The 26,705-nt window shown below is 37.5% G+C and overlaps 1 protein-coding gene across 3 annotated transcripts; it reads right to left on the reverse strand.

Moving 5' to 3' along the window:
• Positions 1-1,513: 1,513 nt before the first annotated feature.
• On the reverse strand, positions 1,514-26,705 carry C9orf72 (C9orf72-SMCR8 complex subunit). Of its 3 annotated transcripts, XM_032860333.1 has the most exons (12): positions 26,347-26,398; positions 24,253-24,442; positions 20,745-21,232; positions 19,326-19,385; positions 15,713-15,808; positions 14,890-14,954; positions 12,723-12,795; positions 10,139-10,255; positions 6,540-6,775; positions 3,929-3,986; positions 1,924-2,033; positions 1,514-1,813 (listed from the first exon to the last, which is right to left on the reverse strand). In XM_032860333.1, the coding sequence occupies exons 3-12, from the start codon at positions 21,186-21,188 to the stop codon at positions 1,627-1,629; spliced, it is 1,446 nt and encodes a 481-aa protein (XP_032716224.1). In that variant the 5' UTR covers positions 21,189-21,232; positions 24,253-24,442; positions 26,347-26,398; the 3' UTR covers positions 1,514-1,626. The 3 variants fall into 3 exon arrangements, with proteins under 3 accessions (XP_032716224.1, XP_032716226.1, XP_032716225.1); XM_032860335.1 differs by lacking the exons at positions 24,253-24,442; positions 26,347-26,398 and adding an exon at positions 26,612-26,705; XM_032860334.1 differs by lacking the exon at positions 24,253-24,442 and having other exon boundaries at positions 26,347-26,434.

A 26,705-nucleotide genomic window follows, 5' to 3' on the forward strand; every position in this document is an offset into this window, starting at 1 on the left:
CCTAACACTGCTTTTCTGAACAAATAATTGCTAAGAGACAAAATTTTGAAGATATTTTATTCAAAATTCTCCATCTAGGAGAAAAGACATATATCAATATTTATACATGCTTTAATAACTTATTTCACTGTACAACTTGCATTCTGTATCACAGTACAATAAACCAGCAAAGAAAATAATCAGTATTCCTTAATATCATCTCACCTAGAAAGCACTGAGTAAGGGGTACAACAAGGTGCTACCTGTAATTCTTTCATGACTAAGCCACAGAGGGCCAGTCATCCAGTACCATTTGTGTCTATAAATCAAGATGTCTATACCTTTCCAATCAGTGATGTGAAAGGCTAATTAGGACCTTTCAGAAAAGAACATGTTGGTTTTGGTTCAATTTGGTGAGCAACAGCAGAGGGGTTCTGTCACTTTTATCCCTTTCTTATAAATATTTTTCCCTTTTGTGTAGCTTCCACAGTTTTAAATAAAAATATTTTTGATGCTTGTATATACTATTCTGTCAAAACTATTCTAGTGCAGAACTATATTAATCAGTTATTTTATAGCTAGCAAAATGGTCCAAACACATTAAGGAAACAAAAGAAATTGATCACTTAGTTTTTGCCCAAGTAGCACCTAGCAAAATAGCACATCAGTAAAGTTTTTCTTGCTTTCCTCACATGATGCAGGCAAAGAGACCTGCCAACTTAAAAAATATGGGCAGAAATAGAAGAAGGAAAAGGACAAGATATTCTCTGTTCCTGAAAAAAAGATCTTACTAGTTAGTACATTCTCTATTGCATTCTATAATCTCGGAAGTCACAACTGCCAAATCAGGGTGAGAATCTACAAGAGGAAAATAAGATAAAAATGACCGACTAGTGTAATCTGAACTTCTTCTAAGTCATTATATTTTTCAAGGAAAAAAAAGGCATAGGAGGTACACATTTCAATTTGGCTCAAAAATAATAAAAATTAATTTAAATAGTTGGCAATAACGATTAAAACATAAAATCCAATTTCCTCTCTTTCCTTTGACAGAGCTCAACAAACAAGTACACAAACAAACACACCCGCTGGCTATAGTTCACCACAATCCAGACGACATGTATAGCATGACGTTTTTACACAGACTGAACCCTAAGGACTACTAAGTCTATAAAGTAGGATCTAATAATTGATTTGAATTAAACATCTGCTTGATCAATATAGTCTTCCTAAAACTTAACCTATGTTCAAGGAACACCAAGAGATGAAAAGTCAACTAGTATTTTATCTGTGAAAACTAACTCAGATTTCACTGTGGTACATGTAAACCATGAATTGTAAGTTTCAAACAACAGTAGCTGTGGTCAAGTTTATACTCCATTATTATATCTTTAAAAGATAGCAGTAACATTTACTATGACTGTAAACCTAAGTCTGTATCCCAGGATAGCACATCTAGGAAAAGATGCATCCATCATAACAACACACCTGACATCCTCTTACAGGCTTGTGACAACTGTAGTGTAACTAACTGCATTGCCAAGCAGGGCTCTAGGGTGTGACCCAAGGGAATGATGTTTCCCATACCACCAAGCTACTTTAGCAGCAGTCATGATTGTGACGAAATATACTTAACAAGTTACACACTTAAAAAGTCATTAGAACATCTCGTTCTTGTACACTAGTATAGAAAGGTCTTCCAAAGATAAACGAGTGTAAACCTGGTTTAATTTTCTCAGCTAGAGCCATTATTATGTTAAGGTCGCCCTCTGCTGTTAAATCAAGGTCTATCTTCAGATTCCGTAGAGATTTAAAGGGCTTTTTCCCCTTCTGCCTATAAATAATGAAGAAAAAAAAATTATATTTAAAAATATAGAAAATGTCCCAAAGGAACAAAACAAAACACAATGCACAAAGGTTTTCATTCCATGTGGTTTCACTTACGTATCATCTTCTATATATTTTATTAGCGTCAAGGCTTTTCTGTGAAGGACGAGTAGAAACTGTGCAAGGAAAGTACTCCTGAGCGACAAACCAGGTTTCAAATGAAAAACCTACAGGAAAATGAAGCACTTTAATAAATTATTTGCTCCAATTTTTCTTATACAGCATGTTTTCTTCACAGTGTTGACAACGTCTGGCAGATAACACACATTAGAGTAGTTCTCCACAACCATTTGCCCTGATGCCCCAACAGGAAGTAGAGTCTATCTAGAGCAATCACGTTTTTCTGAAGTCGTCTATTTTATCTTTGAAAATGAACTCAAATTTTGCATTCTACCTCAGAACACATCCCTATTTACTTTATTATTAAGAATCATGACATGGGGGGCGGCGCCTGGGTGGCTCAGTGGGTTAAAGCCTCTGCCTTTGGCTAGGTCATGGCCAGGGTCCTGGGATTGAGCCCCGCATCAGGCTCTCTGCTCGGCGGGAAGCCTGCTTCCCTCTCTCTCTCTGTCTGCCTCTCTGCCTATTTGTGATCTCTGTCTGTCAAATAAATAAGTAAAAAATCTTAAAAAAAAAAAAAGAATCCTGACATAGGGTACCTGGGTGGCTCAGCTGGTTAAGAAGCTGCCTTCCGCTCAGGTCATGAACCCAGGGTCCTGGGATTGAGCCCCATGTCAGGTCCCCTGCTTCTCCCTCTGCCCCTCCCTTGGCTTGTGCGATCTCTGTATCTCTCAAATAAATAAACAAAATATTAAAAAAAAACATGATGCAGGGGCGCCCAGGTGGCTCAGTCATTAAGCATCTGCCTTTGGCTTAGGTCATGATCCCGGGGTCCTGGGATCAAGCCCTGCATCGGGCTCCCTGCTCAGCTGGGAGCTCCTTGTGTTCCCTCTCTCACTGTGTCTCTCTGTCAAATAAATAAATAAAATCTTTAAAAAAAAATCATGTTGTTATTTACTTTCATTTGTTTCATTTCATATTTAACTTTTTCTGCCCACATCTCCAAACAAAACTGAAGCTCCCAAAAGTTGAACCATGCTTATAGACCAAGGTTTTGAGATATTCTTTTCTCTCTACCATTGGGGATAAGGGTACATGTGCAGTGGTAGAATGCTTTTACTCGGCTTGAGAAGCATGGCATTAATTGCATGACTATGCATAATCCCTGAACTATGCAATATGTCACAGACCACACAGACCTGGATCTAAAATTGTGAGTTAATCTAAGGACCTCATCATTTCAAAGCTACCTCGATTATACTGCTTCCTGGCCTGGTCCCCAGAATATTATGACAAAGCTGATATAATAAGAAATAAGTCCCATATAATGTATAATTTTCTTCAAGTGTTAAATAGATATTTTTCAAAAGAATGAGACAATAGCGATGTTATTATTTCAGTATGAGTATACTGTTTTAAAGATATTTGGCTCAATTAAGATATTTTGGCTCAAAAAATATTCTCCCTTCCCCAAAAGAGCAATAAGTTAGTGGTTGGAATTAAAACATTATTTGACTAGGATATATTGCAACTTTCATTGTTAATATATAGGCTACACCCATTAACAATTCAAAAGAAACAGCATGGGGCGCCTGGGTGGCTCAGTGGGTTGGGCCGCTGCCTTCGGCTCAGGTCATGATCTCAGGTTCCTCGGATCGAGTCCCGCATCGGGCTCTCTGCTCAGCAGGGAGCCTGCTTCCCTCTCTCTCTCTCTCTGCCTGCCTCTCCATCTACTTGTGATCTCTCTCTGTCAAATAAATAAATAAAATCTTAAAAAAAAAAAAAAAACCAATTCAAAAGAAACAGCATGTAGACACTTTAGAAAGACCTGAAACATTACAAAAAGATGACTTAAAAAAATGACTTAATTCTATTATGTTACATATATAACGTAGTATACATTAGAAATGTAGTATACATTAGAAATGTAGAAATGCAATGTAGTATACATTAGAAAACATATCATATCATTCATTTTGACAATCTCAGGTTTAACATTTACCTGATCCAGGAAGGCTTTTACTAAGGTGTCTCTGTGTAAGACATCTTGAAAAATATTCCTATGAAGAAAACAGCCCAAATGTTGAAATGGCTACTTTCCAAAATCCCTCACTCCAGCCAATAAATTAAATTCTTAGAAATGAAATATTACATATAAACATATTTATGAAAATTGTATGTGTGTGTATATATATATATGTATATAAACCTAAATATATTTGGAAATAATAAATATATACTCATTTTAACTCAAGGATACACTTGTGTTTTACTGGAGTTTGTCAAGCCACTATGTCATTATTTTTCTCTTTAAGATATAAACAGTCCCAAGAATGGCACATAAGTCCCTATCAATCTACCTTTGAACCGTCACCTTATAAAAAAATGTTGAGAGCCTTAGAGAATAAGTATGATTACTAATTCCTGCCATCTCAAAAAAAATAAAACAACAAGAAAAATAAACACCATTACCAGCAAAACCCAAAACAAAAGGTTAACTTATGTTATAGTAACTTGTAATACACTGTTCAGGAAGAAAAAGATAAAAGGCTAAATGCTAAGAAATATTCAAGTGGGATTAAGGAACATCGTGACCACTGAGTTGTATCAACAAACCTATCACCAGGCAAGTAACATGAACTAACTACTCAGGAAAGTGTTATCTACCTTGGCAATGATCAGAATAAGAAATTAAGACATAATATAATACACCCTAGAGATAATGTATCTCTAACACACCATAAGGTAAGCAATTTTTCACTGAAAATGGTAGGGATCATCACTGAACTGACAAGAAAGGCAAACAAAGAGGGGTATGTGCATAGAGAAATAGGAAAGTACCTAAAATTTCCTACTCTAGGAGATGGGTGTACCAAATTACAGAAGGAAACTGATGAAAAAAAAATTCAGCAATGCATGATTACTAGCTGGCAGCACTCCTTTTCACTGTCTCTGTCATCAGTGAATCAGATGAAGTGAAGCATTAAAAAAGTTTATTTCCAGTGACTCACTTTTCATGTAGTGGCAGTGAGTGAGACTATTTTTAGAAGTTAAAGTTAAAAACTATCTTAAAAATAAATAATATTGCTTAAAGAAAACTAAAAAGTAAAATAGATCTGTAATATGTAAATTTAATATACAATCTAATGGTAGATTATTTTGGACAATTTTGGACAATTTCATGTTCAGAAAATTTACTTTGGACAATTTCATGTTCAGAAAATTTACTTTGGAGTTGTAAATAAGTTTTAAAAATTGATGACCTTATTTTTTTTATCATCAGTAAAAGAAGACTAGCTGGCTAATCAAAGTCTGTCAAATCAGTGAAGCAATCAAACAACTGGTTAAAATGAGTAAGAAATGCTAAAAGCATACACATACCTCTTCTAAAAAAATAAAAATAAAATTACTAGATGGTAAATCCATTCTAGAGTTCACTAAATTCCCCAAGAATGAGCTCTGAAGTAACCACAAAAAGGGGAGAAAATACTAAACACTTCAGGAAAGAAGAAAATGCTTGAAAGCATGATTAGTTTTGAGAATTCCTACACATGTACCACAATTACCAATACTTGAAAAATCTGTCACCCAGATACAAACCAGAATTCCGGTTTTGACTAATTCATTTCCTAAACTAATTTCCTCCACGCTTTTCATGGAACCCACAAAAACAGTGGAGAGCTGGAAAAAGATGGTCCTAACGATGCATTCTTTCTTGACTTAGAGACATGTGAGGCTGGGGATCCCGCGGACGGGATGTTCCTTTTCTATGCTTTCGGGCAACATCTTCTGTGTGACTAGTGATGCTCTGCATGTCCCCTGGCTCAGCTTCCAATGTTTTTCACAAAAACAGGACAAGGTTGCTTGCTCCAATTTTACTGCTGCTTTATACACTCAAACAAGGATTAGCAACAGTTAACATTTATTGAGCACATAATATGCGCTGGACACTCTAAATTGATTAAAGAGAACCATCAGGATATACTGCATTTCTTCTCCTGATTTAGAACCTAAAAGTATTTGGTTTGGGTTTTATAATTCTTTTTATAATTTTCACCCCCTCTAACTGGGTCCACTTTCAACATTTTATCATTACTTGTTCTTTATTTAATTTACTGATCAGACTTTATGAATAAAAAAAATGAAAAACACAATATAAAATGCAAATAAAAGAATGCTCTATAAATGTATTTTCACAATTCTGTTGTATTCACATATCAAGAAAAAAAAGGCTCAGAATTATTTCTTTGGTTTAGATAACAAGCCTTTTAATGGCTCTATATACTAGACTGTAGACAATGTAAGTGTAGGGTCTCTGTATTAGAGAGTCCAACCTTACTAGCACCTATTACCATGCCTAGGGCCTCAATGTATATTTGTTATGTAACTACTTGAATATTTACTTTTAGGGACTAATCTAACTTATCTCTGCAAAACATAATTATATTAAGAAAAATAGACATCTAAGGAAAAAAAGGCCATGCTTAACCAAATTATTTCTTTGAGCATAATTCTCTTAGTAGTATTTCCTTCCTTTCAAACACAGGCTTTTGTTTTTACTCATAAAAGGTACAATTTCATAACACTGTTTAACAACAGTTATCATTACATACAGATCTGGAGTGAAGCTTTCGTCTGTACAGATAATAGTATCCTGAGCCATGTCTTCTTCTGAAGTGGCTCTCCAGAACGCTGTCAGCTCAGACCTCATGTATCTACGCTGATTATAAATATGTTCGTGACATGGTGGCATCTGCTTGACAGTATTGACGTCCACATCTATGTGCGTGGTGGGATAGGGAGCATACATGACTTGCCGGAAGGGGAGCACAAAGCTTCCAGTTGAATCCTGTCATAATGAAAAGAAAATTTACTCTCTTATATGCCAAAAGATATGAAGAATTATTATTATTATTTTTAAAGATTTTATTTATTTGACAGAGAGATCACAAGGAGATAGAGAGGCAGCAGAGAGAGAGGGAGGAAGCAGGCTCCCCGCTGAGAAGAGAGCCCGACGTGGGGCTCAATCCCAGGACCCTGAGACCACGACCCAAGCTGAAGGCAGAGGCCTTACCCACTGAGCCACCCAGGAGCCCCGAAGAATTATTTTTTAATTAGAAAAACTGGCTTTCCCAAGTCCATCTCTAGAAGTTTATTCCAGGAAATTAGTCATGATCGTGTGCAAAAGTTTTAGTGATATGTGCACTATAGCATTGGTTTAAACAGTAAAACACTAGAAAATAAGCTAAGCAGCAAAAAAAAAAAAAAAAAAAAAAGTGCTTAAATAAATGAAAATATTTTTTGTTCACTTGCTAAAAATTAATTTGAAGGGGCGCCTGGGTGGCTCAGTGGGTTAAAGCCGCTGCCTTCGGCTCAGGTCATGATCTCAGGGTCCTGGGATCGAGCCCCGCATTGGGCTCTCTGCTTAGTGGGGAGCCTGCTTCCCTTCCTCTCTCTCTGCCTGCCTCTCTGCCTACTTGTGATCTCTGTCTGTCAAATAAATAAAATCTTAAAAAAAAATTAATTTGAAGTTTATATATTGATATAGAAAGATTTTCATAACATATTGTGGAAAATGGAGGTTAATATATGTGGAGGGGGCAGGGAGATGTGTCAAAGATACATACAGAATAGAAAGATGAGAAAGATATATGCCAAATACATGCCAACAGTGGTTATTCATTGGACTATGAGATTATGGGGAACTTTTTATTTTCTTCTTGATTATTCACATGTTTTTTTAAATCTCAATGAATATGTATTTTTATAAGTAAAAAATGGACTTCTTTCCAGGTATTGTCATTTAGGTAGTTAAATACCATGTAAGAAGTATCTACTGTTTATGAAGCATGGTGGTATTGGTTACGAATACAAGAGAGACTAGTTTCAATTCTTTACTCTTTTAATGCTGTAATAGACATTTTATAAATCAGTCTTTCCCCTTATACAATTGTTTCCCTAGGATGGATTTCCAGAAGTAGAGATAGTGGGTTAAATGTCTGAACATTTTTAAGGCTCCTGACATATAACGGTAAAGTATTTTCTGAAAGGCTTAACAATTTATACATGTACAGAAAACTGCTAAATGCTTTTTCATTAAATTATAGCTTCAAGTCTTCCTCTATGCATCTCATAGAGGTCCTTTTCACGGATAAAATTACATAATTAAATAAGAGGGTGCTGAGGAAATGAAAGTATTAAGTACCTTATTATGTCTTTGATAAAAAGAAATTCTAATTTTCATATTTGTACAATACAAACTGGAAATGAGTTTCCCTTAAGTAGTTTCTGTATTTAAATATTTAAACATTATTCTAAGCTCAGAGCATGCACAATACTGAAAATGCAAAAGCTGAATATAATTTTTATTTGCAACACTTTTTAATATATTTTTTTTCACTTTGCTATGCCTAGATCCTTAAGAAAGCATTCACGATGAATCACATAACCATTAGGAAATCTACTTTCTCACATCTTTTGACTGTAATTGAAATATCAATGAAAGATTCAGTAAAGAGTCTTCCCTGTAATTACTGAAAATAATTGCTAATTTACACATATCTGCTTTGCTCCCTGAAAAGTGGACTCAATTAGTCAGAGAAAGACAAGTACCATATGATTTCACCCATATGTGGAATTTAAGAAAAATAAACACCCCCCCAAATCCAGACAAACCTAAAAGCAGACTCTTTTTTTTAAATCTTTTTTTTTTTTTAAAAGATATTATTTATTTATTTGACAGAGAGATAGAGATCACAAGAAGGCAGAGAAGCAGGCAGAGAGAGAAGGGGAAGCAGGCTCCCCACTGAGCAGAGAGCCTGACACGGAGCTCAATCCCAGGACCCTGAGATCATGACCTGAGCCAAAGGCAGAGGCTTAACCCACTGAGCCACCCAGGTACCTCTAGAAACAGACTCTTAACTATAGAGAATAAAATGATAGTTACTAGAGGGGAGGTATATGGGGGTATAATATAGGGAGTGAGGATTAAAGAGTACACTAATCATGATGAGCACTGAGTAATGTATAGAATTGTAGGATCACTATATTGTACACCTGAAATTAACATAATGCTGTATGTTACCTATACTGGCATTAAAAAAAAAAAGAAAAAGAAAAAGAAAAGCAGACTCAAGTAAATAAAAAATTTTTTTTAAATAATTAAAAAATACACACATGTGAATTGTTCAAATTCTATACACAGTTCTTGAAGACAGGAAGCAGTTTAAAATTTTCTTTCAATAAATGAATACAGTATATAAACAAAAAATGCTAATGAAAATTCAAATTCTTTTCAGTTAAAAAAAAAAGTACCCATTTTGGATGTACACTTGATTCAAGCACATATTAAAAAACAAATAATCCTGAGGTCAGACAGGCAGCTATAGGAAACCAAAGAGAAACACACAAAAAGATACTCTAAGATGTTTTACTCATACTAATTATAAATCTGTAAGACATATACTCAGTGCTCAGTTCCTTGGCATATAAACATGAGATGTACTACATGCTAACACTCCAAATATATTTATAGAGTGTTAAAAATGATTTTAAAAAGTTGCTTTCAGTTTGTGTCGCGGCCGGTGCGACAAATCGACCAGGGTCGAGAGGGTAAGAGGATGCTGAAAAGAAATTAAGAGACAAAGAGATGGGGGCAGGAGGAGCACCAAGGAGGATGTCCAATAGTGCCAATTTTATTCAAGGCTGAGAGGCATTATATATAGCTAACAGAAACAATCATAAGAAAGTATCTATTTTTAGCTGATTAATAAAGAGTTTGCAAGATGCACAGATGCACAGAAAGATACACAGAAAATCCTTCAAGCTTTCCCATTATCTATTTCCCAAGCACCAATAGCAGACCCTCTAGCGCCAGATGTACTGACTTCAAGGCCACCCAAGACATAGTTTATGTAAGCACAGCACAGTCTTACAGGGGTGTAGTCTATAGCCCGTGCAAGGACAGCAAGAACCAGCCAAGAATTTCTGACCCCGACCAAATCGTTTCTATCTGACTAGCAAACGTGTGGGATGTCACGTAGGCGAGTGCGCAACACATAGCACAGACCCTTTGTCAGTGCTGCTCGACTTTATCGCCTAAGCCTTTTGTTTGGCTATTCCGCCTTTAAAGGAGGCACAAGTCAGGGCATGCTTTGGTCCTCATCTCAAGCCTTACCGTGGCCTCCCACAGTTTGACAAATGGAAGCTATACCTTTAGCAGGCCTTGTACAAAGAGCCCTGACTCGTACTTAAATGATGATTCTGCTTCACATAATCTGGAACATTTTCTCTCGGCTGGAGTCAGAAAAAGGCATAATGTTCTCACTATCTGTAAAAGAAAATATTTTAGAATTAAAATAGGGAGTTAAGGGCCACTGGTTTGCTTATGAAAGAAATGTGAATAGAAACTTCAACTATTATTGTCAATAAAATACATCCTGAGAAGAAAGTATTCCTTAGTCACCTTCAGGAGTCCATAGGACATCACAGTTGTTGCTTAAAATAGGAATTCTGTGGTCAAGTAAGTTCGGGAAATGCTGGTAAATGTACTGTATGATATTTCAAAACCTTTAGTGTTTGAATACGTATTGTGACCTTCCAGATGACCGATATAACATGCATACTATATTCAACATATTTGACCACGGAACCCTTATCTCACTAAGAACTAATGACTTAATTATTGATTTTATCTCCACAGAGTAGAAACTATTTTTCAAATAAACAATTCTGGACAAGAAAACTAAATGCAGTTAATTTAGGCAGAATTATGTCTCCTGTTGAATGGTGAAATCCCATTATAATGAATATTAGGAGTCTCCAAATCCTCCAATAGAATGAGAATTAATTCTATCAAATTTGATTTAAAATAAGCAAGCCATTTGTTGGGGCTTGGAAATAGGATTTGATCTATAGCTCTATTAGAAAAAGTAAAAAGCCATGTAAGTATGTTGGAATTCAGACTATGTTCAGACAGTTTTTCATTATAGAGTGATGGCAACCTTTTCATATTAAAAAAATAAAAAACAAGCAATTATGCCAGAAGAGGATGTGGGATGAAAAAAGTGTTTTAAAAACAGAAAACCCCTCAGGGCGCCTGAGTGACTCAGTCAGTTAAGCGTCTGCCTTTTTTTTTTTTTTTTTTTCAGATTTTTACTTTTTTATTTATTTGACAGGGAGAGAGAGATCACAAGTAGGCAGAGAGGCAGGCAGAGAGAGAGAGGGAAGCAGTCTCCCTGCTGAGCAGAGAGCCCGACGCAGGGCTCCATCCCAGGACCCTGGGATCATGACCTGAGCCGAAGGCAGAGGCTTTAACCCACTGAGCCACCCAGGTGCCCCTTTTTTAAAGATTTTAATCATTTATTTGACAGGAAGAGATCACAAGTAGGCAGAGAGGCGGGGGGGGGGGGGGGGGGGGGGGGTGGTGGGAGCAGGCTCCCTGCTGAGCAGAGAGCCCGATGTGGGGCTCCATCCCAGGACCCTGGGATCACGACCTGAGCCAAAGGCAGAGGCTTTAACCCATTGAGCTACCCAGGCACCCAGTGTCTGCCTTCTTAAACGTCTGCCTTTTTTAAGTGTCTACTGGCTCAGGTCATGATCCCAGGGTCCTGCGATGGAGCCCCACATCAGGCTCCCTGCCCAGCGGGGAGTCTGCTTCTCCCTCTGCCCTTCCTTGTGTGCTCAGTCTCTCTCTCAGGCTGTCTCAAAAAATAAAATCTTAAAAAAGTTAAAAAATAAAAAAATAAAAACAGAGAGCCCCAACCACAGAGCCACCTTCTTTCAAAAAGCTACTGGGAAGTCCTTCTATGGAATCCAAAGGCTCTGGGTGACAAAGATAGAAACCTACCTTCTTGGGGTAACAAATATAATAATAAATTGCCAGACCAATAAAGTAAGAGGTACACTAACCTCTCATAAATGGATGTATGAAAAATGTAATTTTGGTAAATTAAGGATCAGGCAAGCATACAGGGCAGCTTATTAAAGGAAAAAAATACGAATGAATTTGTCAAGGACATAATCATTCCTAAGATAATTCCTGTGTAAAACATAAAAAAGAAAAATCAGGTTTGCTTAAATTGATAGATATGTGCAACTTATCTCTTTCTAATTAACAATCAGTGAAGAAAAGTACAAAATCCCTTAGTTTTTGCCTAATGCTTGGAAAGATTCTGCTTCCCTCTCCCTCTGGCCCTCCCCCTGCTTGTGCTGGCTCTCTCTCTCAAATGAATAAATAAAATCCCCTTTTTAAAAATTTATTTATTTATTTATTTATTTGAGAGAGAAAGAATGAGAGAGGGAGCATGAGAAGGGGGAGGGTCCGAGGGGGAAGCAGACTCTCTGCTGATCAGGGAGTCTGATGCGGGACTCAATCCTGGGACTGCAGGATCATGACCTGAGCCCAAGGCAGTTGCTTAACCAACTGAGCCACTTAACCAACTGAGCCTCTTAAAAAAAAGGTACACGGTTATTATCCTATTTATTAAAAGTGATGTCAGAAAACAGAAGACAAGTATTTTCTAAAAATACCTTATTTTAAGAAATTCTCAAAACTATTCAATACTGAGAACTGTATAATATTTATGAATTATCAAAATGAAATGGATAAATGATTTCCTATTTAAGCAGTTCAACTTATTTTTGTCATAGGGTGTCACACAGTAATTTGGCCAGACTGTATTACCTCCTTATACTATTTGATTGTCTTGACTGCAAGCTAAATTTTAAATTACAATCCATGATATGTTAGCAGCATTAAGAAGTCAGATTATTGGTCAGATTATAAAATAAATTACCTTATTTACTTTTTCTGCACTGCTACCTACGACGACAGAACAGCCACAGGTTTGCAAGTGTGAGCTGATGGCACTGCAAGGAGAAGGAAAAAGATGAAAAACACTGGCAGTAAAAAAGTCACAAACTAAAACAAACAAACAAAAAAGGGCAAGTGAACTTCAAACAACAGACTAGCTTGATGAATGCCAAGCTACAAGAAAAATGCCATCTCTTATTTCCTATAGTACTTCACATTTTCCTCGGGCCTTTTCATAGAGATTCTCCCATTTGAACTTAAAACCTAGTTAGTAAAATATTACCATTTTATAGTGAAAGAAACTGAGGTGTAGAGAGGTTAAGTAATTTATTTAAAATCAAATGGGATTAAAAGTAATTATATGAATGGCTGACAGCCGGCAGAATCAGCACTGAAGTGCTTCTGAGTCAAGCTATGTAAGGCTTCTAGGTTAAAAACACTCACGTCTCTGAGATTCTCTGAGAAAAACACTATGGACATAAGAAGCAAATACTTTATTCTTTCACTTCTCATTGAAAAAAATAAAATTTCACAATATTCTTTAATTGTAAAGAAACACTAAGGTAGAAGATGAGATTATACATGCAGAGAGAGCACTTAGTATAGAGACTGACTCACAGGCACCTGATAAATTTGGGCTATTATTATTGTTACTACATTTTCCTTCAAAGAAAGAGAAATAGAAAATGTCAGCTATTATGTACTTATATGTTATAGGCGCTGTTTTTATGCTTAATATGATTTATCTCACTCAATTCTTACAACAAATCATATGAAGTAGGTACTATTATTATTCCTATTTTACACATGAGGAAATGGGGGCACAGAGACTTCAGGTAGCTTGCCCAGGTTCACAGAGCAATAACCCAGGGAGTCTGGTTTCAGGGCCCACACTCTAAAGTACTAAAATCTGTTGAAAGAGAGAAGGATCAGTAAAAATACAAATAATTTTCTTTCCTAGGCCTAAATAACTTAATTCCATACAAACGGAATTTAATTTGTAAGGGTTCTGTGATATTGTGATTTTAAGAAATATATATATGGCCTTCACCCACAGTTCCCAAAACCCTTGGAATTTCCCAAGTGTAGGAAATGATAGAGATGCCTTGTGTTATGTTAATGAGGCAACTTTGGGAAAGCACATAAGGATGGAGACTGATTGCCGGTGGAGCCAACCATGTGACAAGGGTTAGAACTTTCAGTCCCTCCCCTTAACTTGTGGGAAGGAGAAGGGGCTGGAGGTTATCTCCAATGGCCAATGATTTAATCAATTAGGCCTATGAAATGAAGCCTCCATGAAAACCTAAAAGGAAAGAGTTTGGAGAGCTTCTGGGTTAGTGAACAAGGGGATCTGGGGAGAGTGGTATGCCTGGAGAGAGTACGGAAGCACTTCACTCTTGTCTCAGACCTTGTCATAGGCATCTCTTCCATCTGGATGTTCATCTGCATCTTAGATTCTATTGTTTATAATAATCAAGTAAATGAAATGTTTGAGTCCTGTGAGCTGCTCTAGCAAATGAATGGAAGCCAAGGAGGGGGCTGTAGGAACCTGATTTACAGCCAATTGGTAAGAAGTCCAGGTAATAACCTGGACTTGTTTCTGGTGTCTGAAGTCCAAGGAGGGGATGGCTGGGATGTTCAAACTGTTGCCAGTCAGTCAACTGGTGTCAGGGGACACAGTCTTGTGGGACCGAACCCTTAATCTATGGAATCTGACACTATCTCCAGGCAGAGAGTGTCAGAACTGAATTAAATTGTAGGACACCGACTTTGTATCTAGAGCATTGTTTGTAGGGAACCCCCTCGACGCTGAAAGTGGGTCAAAGAACTCCCTTCAGTTTTAGTTTCAGCTTTAATGAGAAGTAAAGTAAGAAACCAGAACCAAACAAGAGACCAAGATTTCTTGCTGGGACACTGTGGAAACTCAGCTTCCTTAAACGTTAAAAGAGTAACATCAAAGGTATCACAGACATGTAATAAATGAAAAAATAACACAAAGCTAAGTAATAGTTTAAATATGCAATATTGTTCCTAGAATAATTTGGGTAGCTAGTCTCTTATTGTTTTCATCCTTCCAAATCGTGTCATAGGTGAGCCTAAGATTTCTACCTGCTTTATCCATCTCTTACAAAAAGAAACAAAATCCTTACTTGAGAAGAAAGCCTTCATGACAGCTGTCACCAATATCATCATCATTGAGAACTGTGTCAGCTATCTAAAACATACAAAAACAACAATAACAAAGTTATTCTGGCTATACTACAGCATTGAAATAACACTCTTAAATACACAAGTTTTCTGAAGTCTGGGTTTAATATGACACATTGACCTCATTTCTAAAGCATCAAGAATCCCAATAAAACAACCTCTGTGCACTCTATAAACTTTCAGAAGAACAAATGTGAAAACCGGTCAGGCAGGTTAAGCAATAATTTTGACAAGAACAACTTCCTCTTCTGGGCTGTCAGAATCAGGAGACTAATCTTAATGACAAAGTCAGAAAGAAACAAGAATGATTTTCCTAAAGATTTCTCTACACACACAGAGTGTGTGATTCAAAATGCCAACAAATGATTAAGAAAACTAGATTAGTGAATGTCAATAAACTTGTGCTAACCACCACTGAATGGAATACTGCTTTGTTACAAAAAGTACTGCACTAAATACTGATTGCTTTATAAGGTCTGGAATTCTCTTACTTCTAAGAAATACAAAAGTAGTGAAATAAAACTAAATAAATGTAATTCTGCCACAACTATCACTGACCAAAAAAAAAGCCTCTGTTTGACTATAAAACTCAGGGTTTTATGTGTGTTTGCTAAAGTGGCTGATACTTTATATGAACAGTATATACGACAAAAAATGTATACTACTAAAATTAGAATACTACTAATATACCTAACAGTAATATAACTCAAGAGAAGTGATAAGAGGTACCATTATTCCTATTTAATAATATAAGAAAGAACTTACATCTATTTCTTCAGGAACACTGTGTGATTTCATAGATGAAAGCAGTTCCATTACAGGAATTACTTCACCAGTAAGCATTGGAATAATACTCTGACCCTGTACAAAAAAGCAAAATGAAGTGAAGAAAACTACACAATGAAGGTATCCCTGGCTTTCTGAAAGCTCAAGTTACACCACTTTGCTTTTATGAAAGACCTGTTTTCAGTAACCAAAAGAAATCTGAAGAGGATTTCTGCTTTTACCAAAAAAAGGTGAAAAGCTAAAACAGTGTCGAGCATTTGTTTTGAAGGACCCATTACAGAAGGTGGCACATAGCCTGAGTCCAAGGGCGGCCTGGCTGAGCTCCTGCCCCGGGAACTCCGCTCAGCATCTCAGCATCAAGCTTCCTTGACTTTGGACGGTGTCTGTGAGCATCTGTGCATTAGCTTGATTTTTTTGTGCATCCATTAGTAGGATGTGTTCTAAGGTATCAGAGATGCCTAAGGGGGTTATTTTTTGGGTCTGGGAACACTCAAAAACTTCTCCATATAAATTAATGGTGACCACTTCTTTATGGCCATTTCAGTGTATAACATGTTTTTATAGGAACGCTCTATTTTTGGAGAGTGGGGAAAAACCTGTCTAGGATAAATGGGGCAATAAAAGAGTAAGAGCTGAAAACAAAGAACAACATCCTTTGATAGAAATACCTGATAATTTGTTAAAACACAGCCCCAAATAAGTCTACTACTTCAAAACGTTTCTAAAGGATGTACAAACTATTTCAAACTAACTTTCACTCTTCCAGGAATGATTTTCTTTAGTCAGAGTGGAATCATTGGCTTATCACTTACCAATCCAGCAATAATTAAATTACCATGCCAAATTTAGAAAGGATTTGCTTTGATAATTATTTGAGATATAAAAAATTCTTATTGATGCATTTTATATTTAAAAAAAAGGAAAACCAACCATAAAAAATCTTAGAAGTAGTCAGCAAATAACTCAATAGTAAAGCTTGAGTCAATATATTCACAATAAGCGTTAGTACCCAGATGCAAATCAAAATCACATATATCGTAAGCATCAATAAAACATACATCAAAAATACAATTTTGAAATTTGTAGTGTCTAGAATGAAACTGAAACCTCAATATAGAACATCACAGATACAGAGTGTCTCAAAGATGGGTGATCTCTCATTTAGTCATTACCATCACCCCGCCCCCAAATTTTTGAACCATCCTGAATATGTAAACTCTTAAAGAGAGATGACAAACTTGTCACATAATCTGTTACTTTTTAGCTAAACATGTTTTTAAAATCACATATTAAGAATAATCCAATAATAGTTTTTTTCCTCACTCATCTCTCACAAAACTATTTTGTTCAAACTTTTCACATGTGTCTTTAAATCTCAGTCATTCCTAGAGTCATTTTTTGAGTAACTAGTTTTTCAGAAACTTGGAATTTAAATGTGATGCTGTCTGTGGAAATTTTATGCCAAGTCATAAGCCTCCTTGCATCATATAGAAGGTTTCATTATTTTAAAAAAATTCATCCTGTAGTAACCTCCAAACATAACCACTCACTGTTTCTGCTCTTTAAAAGAATTTTTTAAATGCTTGCTCACAATTATAATCAACACATGCAATTCAACAATAATGACTAGCTATAAAGTGATTTCCTTATAAAGTGATTTTATCAGATGATAGCTACAAGCATCCAAAACTTGCACTGAATGAAGTCAGTGACTGATTCCAGACTAGTATGTCATCCCCAAATAGTATTTACTTGTTCAAAATAAAATCATGCACATGATATGAAATTTGCAAGGATTCAATTATCAGGCAGCTTCTTTGCAGAAAGGATAACTGTAGGAAAACATCTTCCCCTAGGTTTAGGCATATATGTAGTGCCATAAACTGTATCTCAGATATTTATTGTAACTGAATGCATATCCTCATCAAAGCTTAACAAAAGAACGACTACAAGTGTGAACACAGAAGAAACTCAAAAAGAAAATCCAGGTTTCTTTTCCTCCTGTGACTTCTCTAACTTGAACTTCTTAGCAGAAGAATGCTTCCCCTTTAAAAACCTCCAGTTTGTCTAAATATACAGAAGGAAGATGATAACATTTTCAAGAAGAGCCCTTAAAACAGAAATAAAACTTAAGAGTGGTAAATTTTTTAAGTACAGGTCTGGTTTGAAAAAAAAAAAAAAAAAGTCCCAGGAAAAACAGAATTTTACTGGGTCTTAAATTTCTTTATCATTAGGTAATTCTACTAACTACTCCATAATTAGTTGGTAAAAGTACCCCCAATACTTGGCACTCTGCTCATCAACCAACAAGGCCAGGCATCTGTGGGTAAAGGGAAAGCTTTTCTGGTAAGTGTCAGACGTTTCCCCAGGATTACCTCCTCTGGCCTGGAAAGTTATTTACAAAAATACAGATATAATAACAATTTTGTAAAGGAAGTCATTTTATAGGGTTTTGTATTTTCCTGGTTTAAGTTCTGTATATTCACAAATTTTTAGAACAGTTACTGTTTAAAGTACTATTTTGTCTTGGGCATGCTATAGGAGAACCAGAGTAAAGACAACCCAGTCATCCTTAGACTAGAGTTCAACACAAGAAATACTGAGGGTGGCCAGAGGCAATGGGAGTTAAGGCAAAGAACTCTTTCTCCACTGGAGATCCCCCTTCAGGACATCTCTCCCCTGCAGTGAAATGGTTCATATTTAATTTCCACAAGGGAAACCACATTCATGCAATCATGCATCTCAGATGCTGGTGCCCATGCCCTAAGGAGATATAAAGCCATGGGAAAACATGGCATGTTTCCCTAGAGACTTCACATAACCAGAAGGCTGATCAGAAAGGTGAGGAATATCACCGGTAAACTGCAACATTAAATAGATAAAAAATAACTAAAATATAAATCATGAGTTTTAAAAATCCAGCATGAGACTTCAAGTAAATATCATGCTTAGAACTGTCTGTTTCCCCAGCTATCTTAGAGGAGTATACTCACTTCCCTCCTATTATAACTATGTCTATGGAAATGTTTAAGAAGCAATGCCTTAAAAAAAAAATCTCATATAAATCTTAAAATTTTTACTATGATATGAACCAGTTATTTAAAACATATTCTGGGCAAACAGGAAAAAAAAAAAGGTAGCAAAATGGCTATTATTTGGGATGCCTGGGTGGCTCAGTGGGCTAAGCTGCTGCCTTCAGCTCAGGGCATGATCCCAGGGTCCTGGGATCGAGTCCCACATCGGGCTCCTTGTTTGGCAGGGAGCCTGCTTCTCTCTCTGCCTCTGCCTGCCTCTCTGCCTGCTTGTGTGCTCGCTCGCTCTCGCTCTCTCTCTCTCTCTCTGACAAATAAATAAATAAATAAAATCTTTTAAAAAAATTGCTATTATTCACTTATTTAACTGTGTCTAAGATATGAAAATTTTCATCCAGTTTATTCCATATATTTCCATAAAGGTTCTGTTCATTTTCATACTGACTCTGTCAAAATAGGATTGGTACAGCTTCAAGGCAGTAAGAAAATTAGCCCTCACTCTTATATAGATGCATGACGTGAGTTTGGTGGTATTTGATAGTACGCAGTCTGTACCTTACCTGATCTTCCATTCTTTCCGTGCCTTCTAAGACTATCTTCTGCACATTTTCTTGCCTTTCCTGAGCAAGAGAAAATTCATTAAAATTAACAAAACAAAACACTGTGATATTTGTTTATTTTTCACAATGTAGTTAAGTGGCAGACATGTTATTGTGTAATTCAGTTCATGGGAAAAATATTTTCCACATTAGGGCAGAAAAAAAAAGGGAGGAGGCAGGATATTAATCCAACAAATCCGTTTTCTTATAAACAATACAAAATAAAATAAAAACACCCTTTTCTCTGCAGGTAAAAAAAAGATAACTTATCAGAAAACAGTCAATGTAACATGTGTGCATGGTTTCACAAAGGAAACTAATGGTTTGTACTTTTCAAATTAAGGAAGATCAAGTTATATGTATCTGGGCCTTCCTGATTTAAAATGATTTTCATAAACATTTAAAATAAAAAAACAGGGTGCCTGGGTGGCTCAGTGGGTTAAGCCTCTGCCTTTGGCTCAAGTCATGATCTCAGGGTCCTGGGATCAAGCCCTGCATAGGTCACTGGACACTCTGCTCAGCAGGGAGCCTGCTTCCCCCCCAACCCCCTATCTGCCTCTCTGCCTACTTGCGATCTTTGTCTGTCAAATAAATAAATAAAATCTTAAAAAAAAAAAAAAAGAAAGAAAACACAGTATGCAAACATAGTAAAACACTCTTCTTCTCAAAGATACTACTCCTCCTTACTAGGAATAAAAGCCTTACACAACTAATAGCTATTTAACTAGTATCAAAACTGTACTAGTTTGATACTAGTATCAAAACTGTAAAGCAGAAAGGAGAGTTAAATTTGTTCTTCATGTCTGCCAAAAGTACATGAAAATATAAATATCACTAAATAAACTATAGCATTTAGGGGAGGAGAGTAATTTCCTCTGGCTTGACCTACAAAATTAAAAGGAACATCTCCTAGAAACTACTTCGTGCAACCTCCTCATTTTACAATTTTCAGAACTTGGCAAAGAAGTTAAAGAGACCAAAGGCTACATGGCCAACTGCTTATGAAACTCTTGTTTTGAACTGCTTGTACCTACACACAGTATCAAGTGAAAAACAGGGTCATGCAATGCAAAAAGAGAAAAGGTTTTATAGTTAAACATTTCCAAGACAAACCTAGACTCTAAAGTTTACTACAATGTTCTCAAGTTCTCTAAGCTTTAGCTTTTACTTGTACCATAGAACTATCATCTCCTACCTTCAAGGGTTATTATGAAGATCACTGACATCAGACTACTAGAACTATCTAATAGGGCAGATCCAAGTAAGAGCTACTATATGAAGTTAAGCGCGTGTAATTTCTAAAAATTAGATATAAATGCATCAGAAGATAAATTTTCAATGGCTAGGTTAGCATGATTAATAAGCTCAAAAACCACTCACCTTGTGCATCCATATCCTTCCTTTCCTGATAATGTGTGTTAATCTATCAACACATACTCTGTGAAGTGGGAGGTAGAAGCTGAGTTCTGTCTGTGGAAGTATAATTGATAGACCGTACGTGCTCCTATCTCCATTCCAGTTTCCATCAAAGATTAACGAAACAATAATTACTCCTTTTTCAGACAAGACAAAAAACTTCACATCTATAGCCCCACTCTCTGCATTTCGGAGGATTTCTCCATTTAAGGTGTGGTTGGCAAGAAAAGTTATTTCTCCATCGCTGAGAAGTAGCTGTTCTGTCTTTGGAGCCCAAATGTGTCTAACTCTAGGACCAAGAATATTGTCCCAGTAAGCAAAAGTAGCTGCTAATAAAGGTGATTCACCACTTAGAGCAATCTCTGTCTTGGCAACAGCTGGAGATGGTGGTGGACAGAGATTCGACATCACTGCATCCCATTTACCGTATTATCCAAATGCTCCAGGGATATCTAAACAATAACATACAAAACCAATGATTAGGTTCAGCAATTGTAAAGTCATACATCAGAAATTCAAAAGACTTGGGCCTATGTGGCTCTTTTCTTCAGTCAAAAAGGATTTGGAGAGGTGCCTGGGTGGCTCAGTGGGTTAGGCCTCTGCCTTGGGCCCAGGTCATGATCTCAGGGTCCTGGGATTGAGCCTCCCATCAGGCTCTCTGCTCAGCGGGGAGCCAGCTTCCCCCCACTTTCTTTGCCTGCGCTCTGCTTACTTGTGATTCCTCTCTGTGTCAGATAAATAAAAAAAACTAAAAAAAAAAAAAAAAAAAAAAGATTTGGAAATGCGTCCCCTACTAGAATAGACATTTGACTACCATGGCAGGTGCACACTAAATACTTGTTAATACAATGATAATCTTATGATACATAGTAACTTGTCACCTATATTCAGGGAATATACTTGGAAATCCAAAGTAATGATGATCCAAAAAAAGGTCTTTGAACATTAATATGAAATATCATATACTAAAGCTCATAGATTAGACCCTCACTGTCCCCAAATATCCAGTCTATGTGCAATAAAATGATTGGATATTTGGTTCCTAAACCACAGCAATAAAGAGAGCAAATTGGGAAAGGGAGAACTCAGCTAGAGACCACCATACCTGTGGTGGGTTGAACTATGCCCCCTCCCCCCACTAAATATATGTTCAAGTTCTAACCCTTTGAATTTATGAATGTGACCTTATTTGAAAATAGGTATATTCGAATTAAGATGGGGTCATACTGGATAAGGGTGGATCCTAGTTCAAGGACTGGCGTCCTTATGAAAGATTTAGAGACACATGGACAAAGAGGAAACAGGGCTATGCAAAGACAGAGATAGGAATTAGAGTGATAGGACTACAAAGGAAAGCCAAACACTGCTGATACCTACTGTGAGTTAAGAGATAAGGAAGAGTCTTCCTTATAGTTTTCAGAGAAGCATGTCCCTACGGATACCTTATTTTGGACTTCTAGTTTTCAAAACTGTGAGAGAACAAATTTTTGTTGTTTTACATCACTGTTTGTGGTCCTTTGTTATAGCAGTCCTAAGAAACTAGTAAAGACACCTGACAGTACGAACACCTTAAAACTGTTAAAAGGTGGTAGTGGCGGGGTGGGGGGGGGGGGGAAAAAGTAAAGGAAAAGAAAAAAGTAAAAGAAGAGAGAAAGAAAGACAGGAAGAGGGGCGCCTGGGTGGCTCAGTGGTTAAAGCCTCTGCCTTTGGCTCAGGTCATGATCCCGGGGTCCTGGGATCGAGCCTCCCATCGGGCTCTCTGCTCAGCAGGGAGCCTGCCTCCTCCTCCTCTCTCTCTCTCTGCCTACTTCTGATCTGTCTGTCAAATAAATAAAAATCTTAAAAAAAAAAAAAAAGACAGGAAGAAAAAAAAGACAAAAAATTGCAAAGACGCAATAAGCGGGAGCCATAATAAAAAATGAGGTAACAGTACTGTTATTCTCAACAAGCTCTCTGGGTTTCAGGACACTAAAGCCCAAGACTGGTGTCTGAAATAACACTGAAACATCAAGATGAAGATAAATATGTTTAATATGCTTCTTAAATTTAAGAAAGCAGTGCAGCAGTAAAAAGTTCATTACAAAGAGTTCTATACTAAATGGCTAAACTAAAAAGCTTCAGTTATTTAGAAATGTAGAAATGTAAAGAACAAAGTGACTGAATGGATATTGGTAAAAGCCTTCCACTCTGCTAAGAAAATAGACATGGAGAGAAAAGCTAACTGCCCAAGGTCACAGAGTCAAGCAAGAATCAAGGTCTCCTATAAATTTTAACCCACTGAAATCTTAACACTCTAAAGTATATACTCTTTGTGATATTAGTGTAAAATGTATCATTCTTGCCTAATATTAAAATTGAGGGGCGCCTGGCTGGCTCAGTCAGTGAAGCATGTTACTGGATCCTGGGGTTGTGGGTTTGAGCCCCCCACTGGGTATAGAGATTACTTAAAAATAAAATGTTTTAAAAAATTGAATACGTGTATTGAAAGGCCTAAAGTGAAAAGAACCATAACAATTACATTAAAGCAAGTCTAAAATTGGGGAATCTATTCATTGTAATGATAAAGGGCAGCAATTTATAGGTGAATTATGATATACCTATCTTTGCCTATGGGATTGCTTTGGGAGGCAACATTTGCTCTTTAACTACAATTCATTTACTTAACGAATTTTATCTACATCTTGTCAAGAGAGTTCAGAGACTGCTGAAAAGCAGTGGCTTCTATTTTTAGAGTATCAGAAAAGCATTTTTATCATGCATGTCAAGAATAGGTATACAGAACTTGGCAAAACACTTTATAGTATGCACGTGTTGAAATGACTTAACGTAAAGTTGAAATGACTTAACGTATGTATTTTCTAGTTCAAGAATTCATTTAGGGAATATTTACTTTTTAATGTGTTGTATCAACATAATAGTCTTAAAAGTACTATCCTGGACATAAACTCTCTAGCTTATTTAATTATCCACTGTTCTGAATAAAACTTGAACAGTTTACAAGATAGAAAACAGGAATGTAATTTGAATTCAAACTGTAATGATGCCATTGTCATTAATAACAAACTGGGGGCAAGGAGATGAGTTAACACACAGCCACAAAATGATATTGTAACATTTTCCTTTTGTTCTTCCTTTTTGGATAAAAAAGGTGAATAATCGTAAGAACAATATTTTAACTCAAACATTTCATCATTATGCTGGAAATAAAAGCATTTCCTAAAACCAAACCGAAAAATCTGGTTTGGATTATGGGAAAATCTGGTTGGATTATGGGAAAATTTTAAACTGTGAAAATTAAACTATTACAGACCATTAATTACATTTATATTCATTGCTATTATCATTAGAAAGAAAACAAAAGACAAGCATGTTGAACTGCTTAGGTTAAAATTCTTCCAAAATTAATAATTTTGAGAAATGAAATGTTACAGAGAAGTATAATTAGGAGAGCTGTAAAAATAATTTTACTAACACTTAAACTCATCATCTTTGGTGAGGAAAATCCATATACATAAATATGACTGAAAAAAATTCAGGTCAAAACCAATAGTCTTATCTATATATCTACAGTAGTTGGCTACTCCAGGTTATCAAACATTAGCCATAAGAGTCTTTTGAGGGAAGCCAGGATCCAAATTGGGTGACACGGTGGCTTTCCACTCCTGTAAACAAAGAATAGGGTTCATGAGGATATACCCAATATACTTTCTGAAAATAATCCAACATATGCAGACATTAAAGATTATATTAATTACTAGCTGTTAAAACTGTTAGCAGAGTATAAGGTTCAAAGCTTTGCTTTTTCTTAAACCTTTGCTAAAAACTAGCATCTCTTCTCCCACTGGTATTTAGAAAGTTGATTGGTCCACTGCTGTTGTAAATCAGAATTCAGACATCATAAAGCTCACAATTCTTGTAACCATGCTTTCTGTTTATTTTCTCCCAGCCCTAAAAGCAGCAGGGTCCTAAGCCAGCCCACTTTCCAAAAACAGACGTTGCCCAGGCCAACTTTAATGACAGTGAACTGTTAACACCAGACTGTTTGCAACATTTTCTAAGTTTTTATCAAAATTCGCAGATGAAATTTATATCACTGTTAGTCTCTCACTGATCCAAGTTTCTCACATAATAGGCAGGCTAACACACACTACTCCTTAGAACTACTTAATTAACAGAGCCCAAGGGCAGGCTTGAAAGCTAGGAGTCCTCATTGTTTTTTTGTTTTTTGCTTTTTCTTCGAAAGCAAATTTTGGACTCCTCACGGAGCCAAATAAAGAGACTATTTTATCAACTTTATAAAGAGAGAAAAAAAAAATCTTTTTAATACCTATGTAACTTTCCTGGAACAGGTTAGTGCTGGCTTTGCGCCCAATAAGCAATGTGGTCCAGAACTTCTCTCATTTTTGTTTTAGATGTATAAAGAGTAGTCAGTCATGAGGCGATTTCCAACTAATTCAGGGCTTTCCCAGAGTGGCAGGGTTTGGCTGAGGTGCTGGCCAAAGGTATCTGTGTCACATAACACCATCATATTTCAAGTATTCTGACTCCATATTATTAATCTTCCATATATTCTCGCTTCTGTAAGGTTCCCAATATGTTGAAAGTTTCCTAAAGTCTGTTAAAGATGGTATCAAACAGTATTTTTCAAATTAAAAGTATAAATTAAATGTACAGCCAGACGTGTTGTGTCCCCTTACTTTTCATCACAGGTGAGGGATGGAACAGTCTATCGGAACTTATCCACTGGCCACAGGCACCGTTACTTTTCTAAGGCCTAGCAATCTCCATTGTTTCTGAAAAGGGTCATCTCTCTTGGGCAAATGCATGACCTCCGTCTGTCTCCTGTACACTGTCGCCTGGCAGGGCAGGGGGTGATTCATATGCCGTGTGGGCATGTCAGACGTGTAATCAGTGCACTTCTTTCGGCAGCAGATACTATCAGTCCAGTGATGCTCAAGTCATAATGGTCACTTCCTTTATGTGTAACCTCACTGCCGTGAAGCAATCAAGTCAGGACCCACACAGTGGGACCCATCTAGAACTGCTCCTCAAATTCACAGAGAATGGGCAATCTTTAGAAACCTGCTTTCAAATTGTGTAGCCATGTGGTATCTCCCCCCACCTTCCCGTGCGATTCCACCCGGCTTTATCTCCGCTCAGACCCGGGCTTGGGGTTCACCGCGCCCCACCCGCCCTCTGGCCTTCCCCAGAGGCAGGCTTCTCAGTGCTCGAGGCGCTTTCCCCTGAACCCGCGGCGCAGGTGGTCCGACGGGTCGGTCTGGGTCTCACACCGAGTCCCCGGGAAGCGGCCGGCTCGTGGACCGAGGGCGGAATGAGGGCCAGAGGCCCAGTCCCCAGCCCCTGGTCTCCGTGCCGCCGCCGCCGCCGGGAAGCCGGGGGCCCGGATGGAGACAACTACTAGTCACCAGCTGGAAAACCCGATGCCGGATTTCGGTCTGGGAGCACAAGCCGAGCCCTGGGGAGAGCTGCTGCCACCGCCGCGGCCCTCGCACGGTCCCTGTACCCCGACCCCAAGCAGTCGCCTGCCCGCCGGCTTCTCACTCACCCAGTCGCCACCGCCTGCCACTCAGGCGCCGCAGGCGCAGGGACCGCAACCGCAGCCCGGCCACCGCCCCGCCCCACCCCTCGCCCCGCCCCCGGTCCCGGCCCCTAGCGCGCGTCCAGACCCCGAATCCGCTTTACGCCTCGGTTGTTTCACGCTTGGTACTTTTCTTCAGGGTACATTTTACCCAATCTTTCGCCCATCACCTTCAATGACTACTACGACAGCAAGGGAGGGGACAAAAGGTGAGGAAAACAAAAGCGCACACCTCCTAAGCACACGCCTCCTGCTCTCTCTGGACCCCGCCCCCGAAGGGAAGCAACCGGGCAGCAGGGATGGTTGACGCGTCAAGCGCCATCTTT

The sequence above is a fragment of the Lontra canadensis genome, unplaced genomic scaffold (genome assembly GCF_010015895.1).
Source record: "Lontra canadensis isolate GAN:19392208 unplaced genomic scaffold, GSC_riverotter_1.0 scaffold19, whole genome shotgun sequence".
NCBI classification, from domain to species: Eukaryota; Metazoa; Chordata; class Mammalia; order Carnivora; family Mustelidae; genus Lontra; species Lontra canadensis.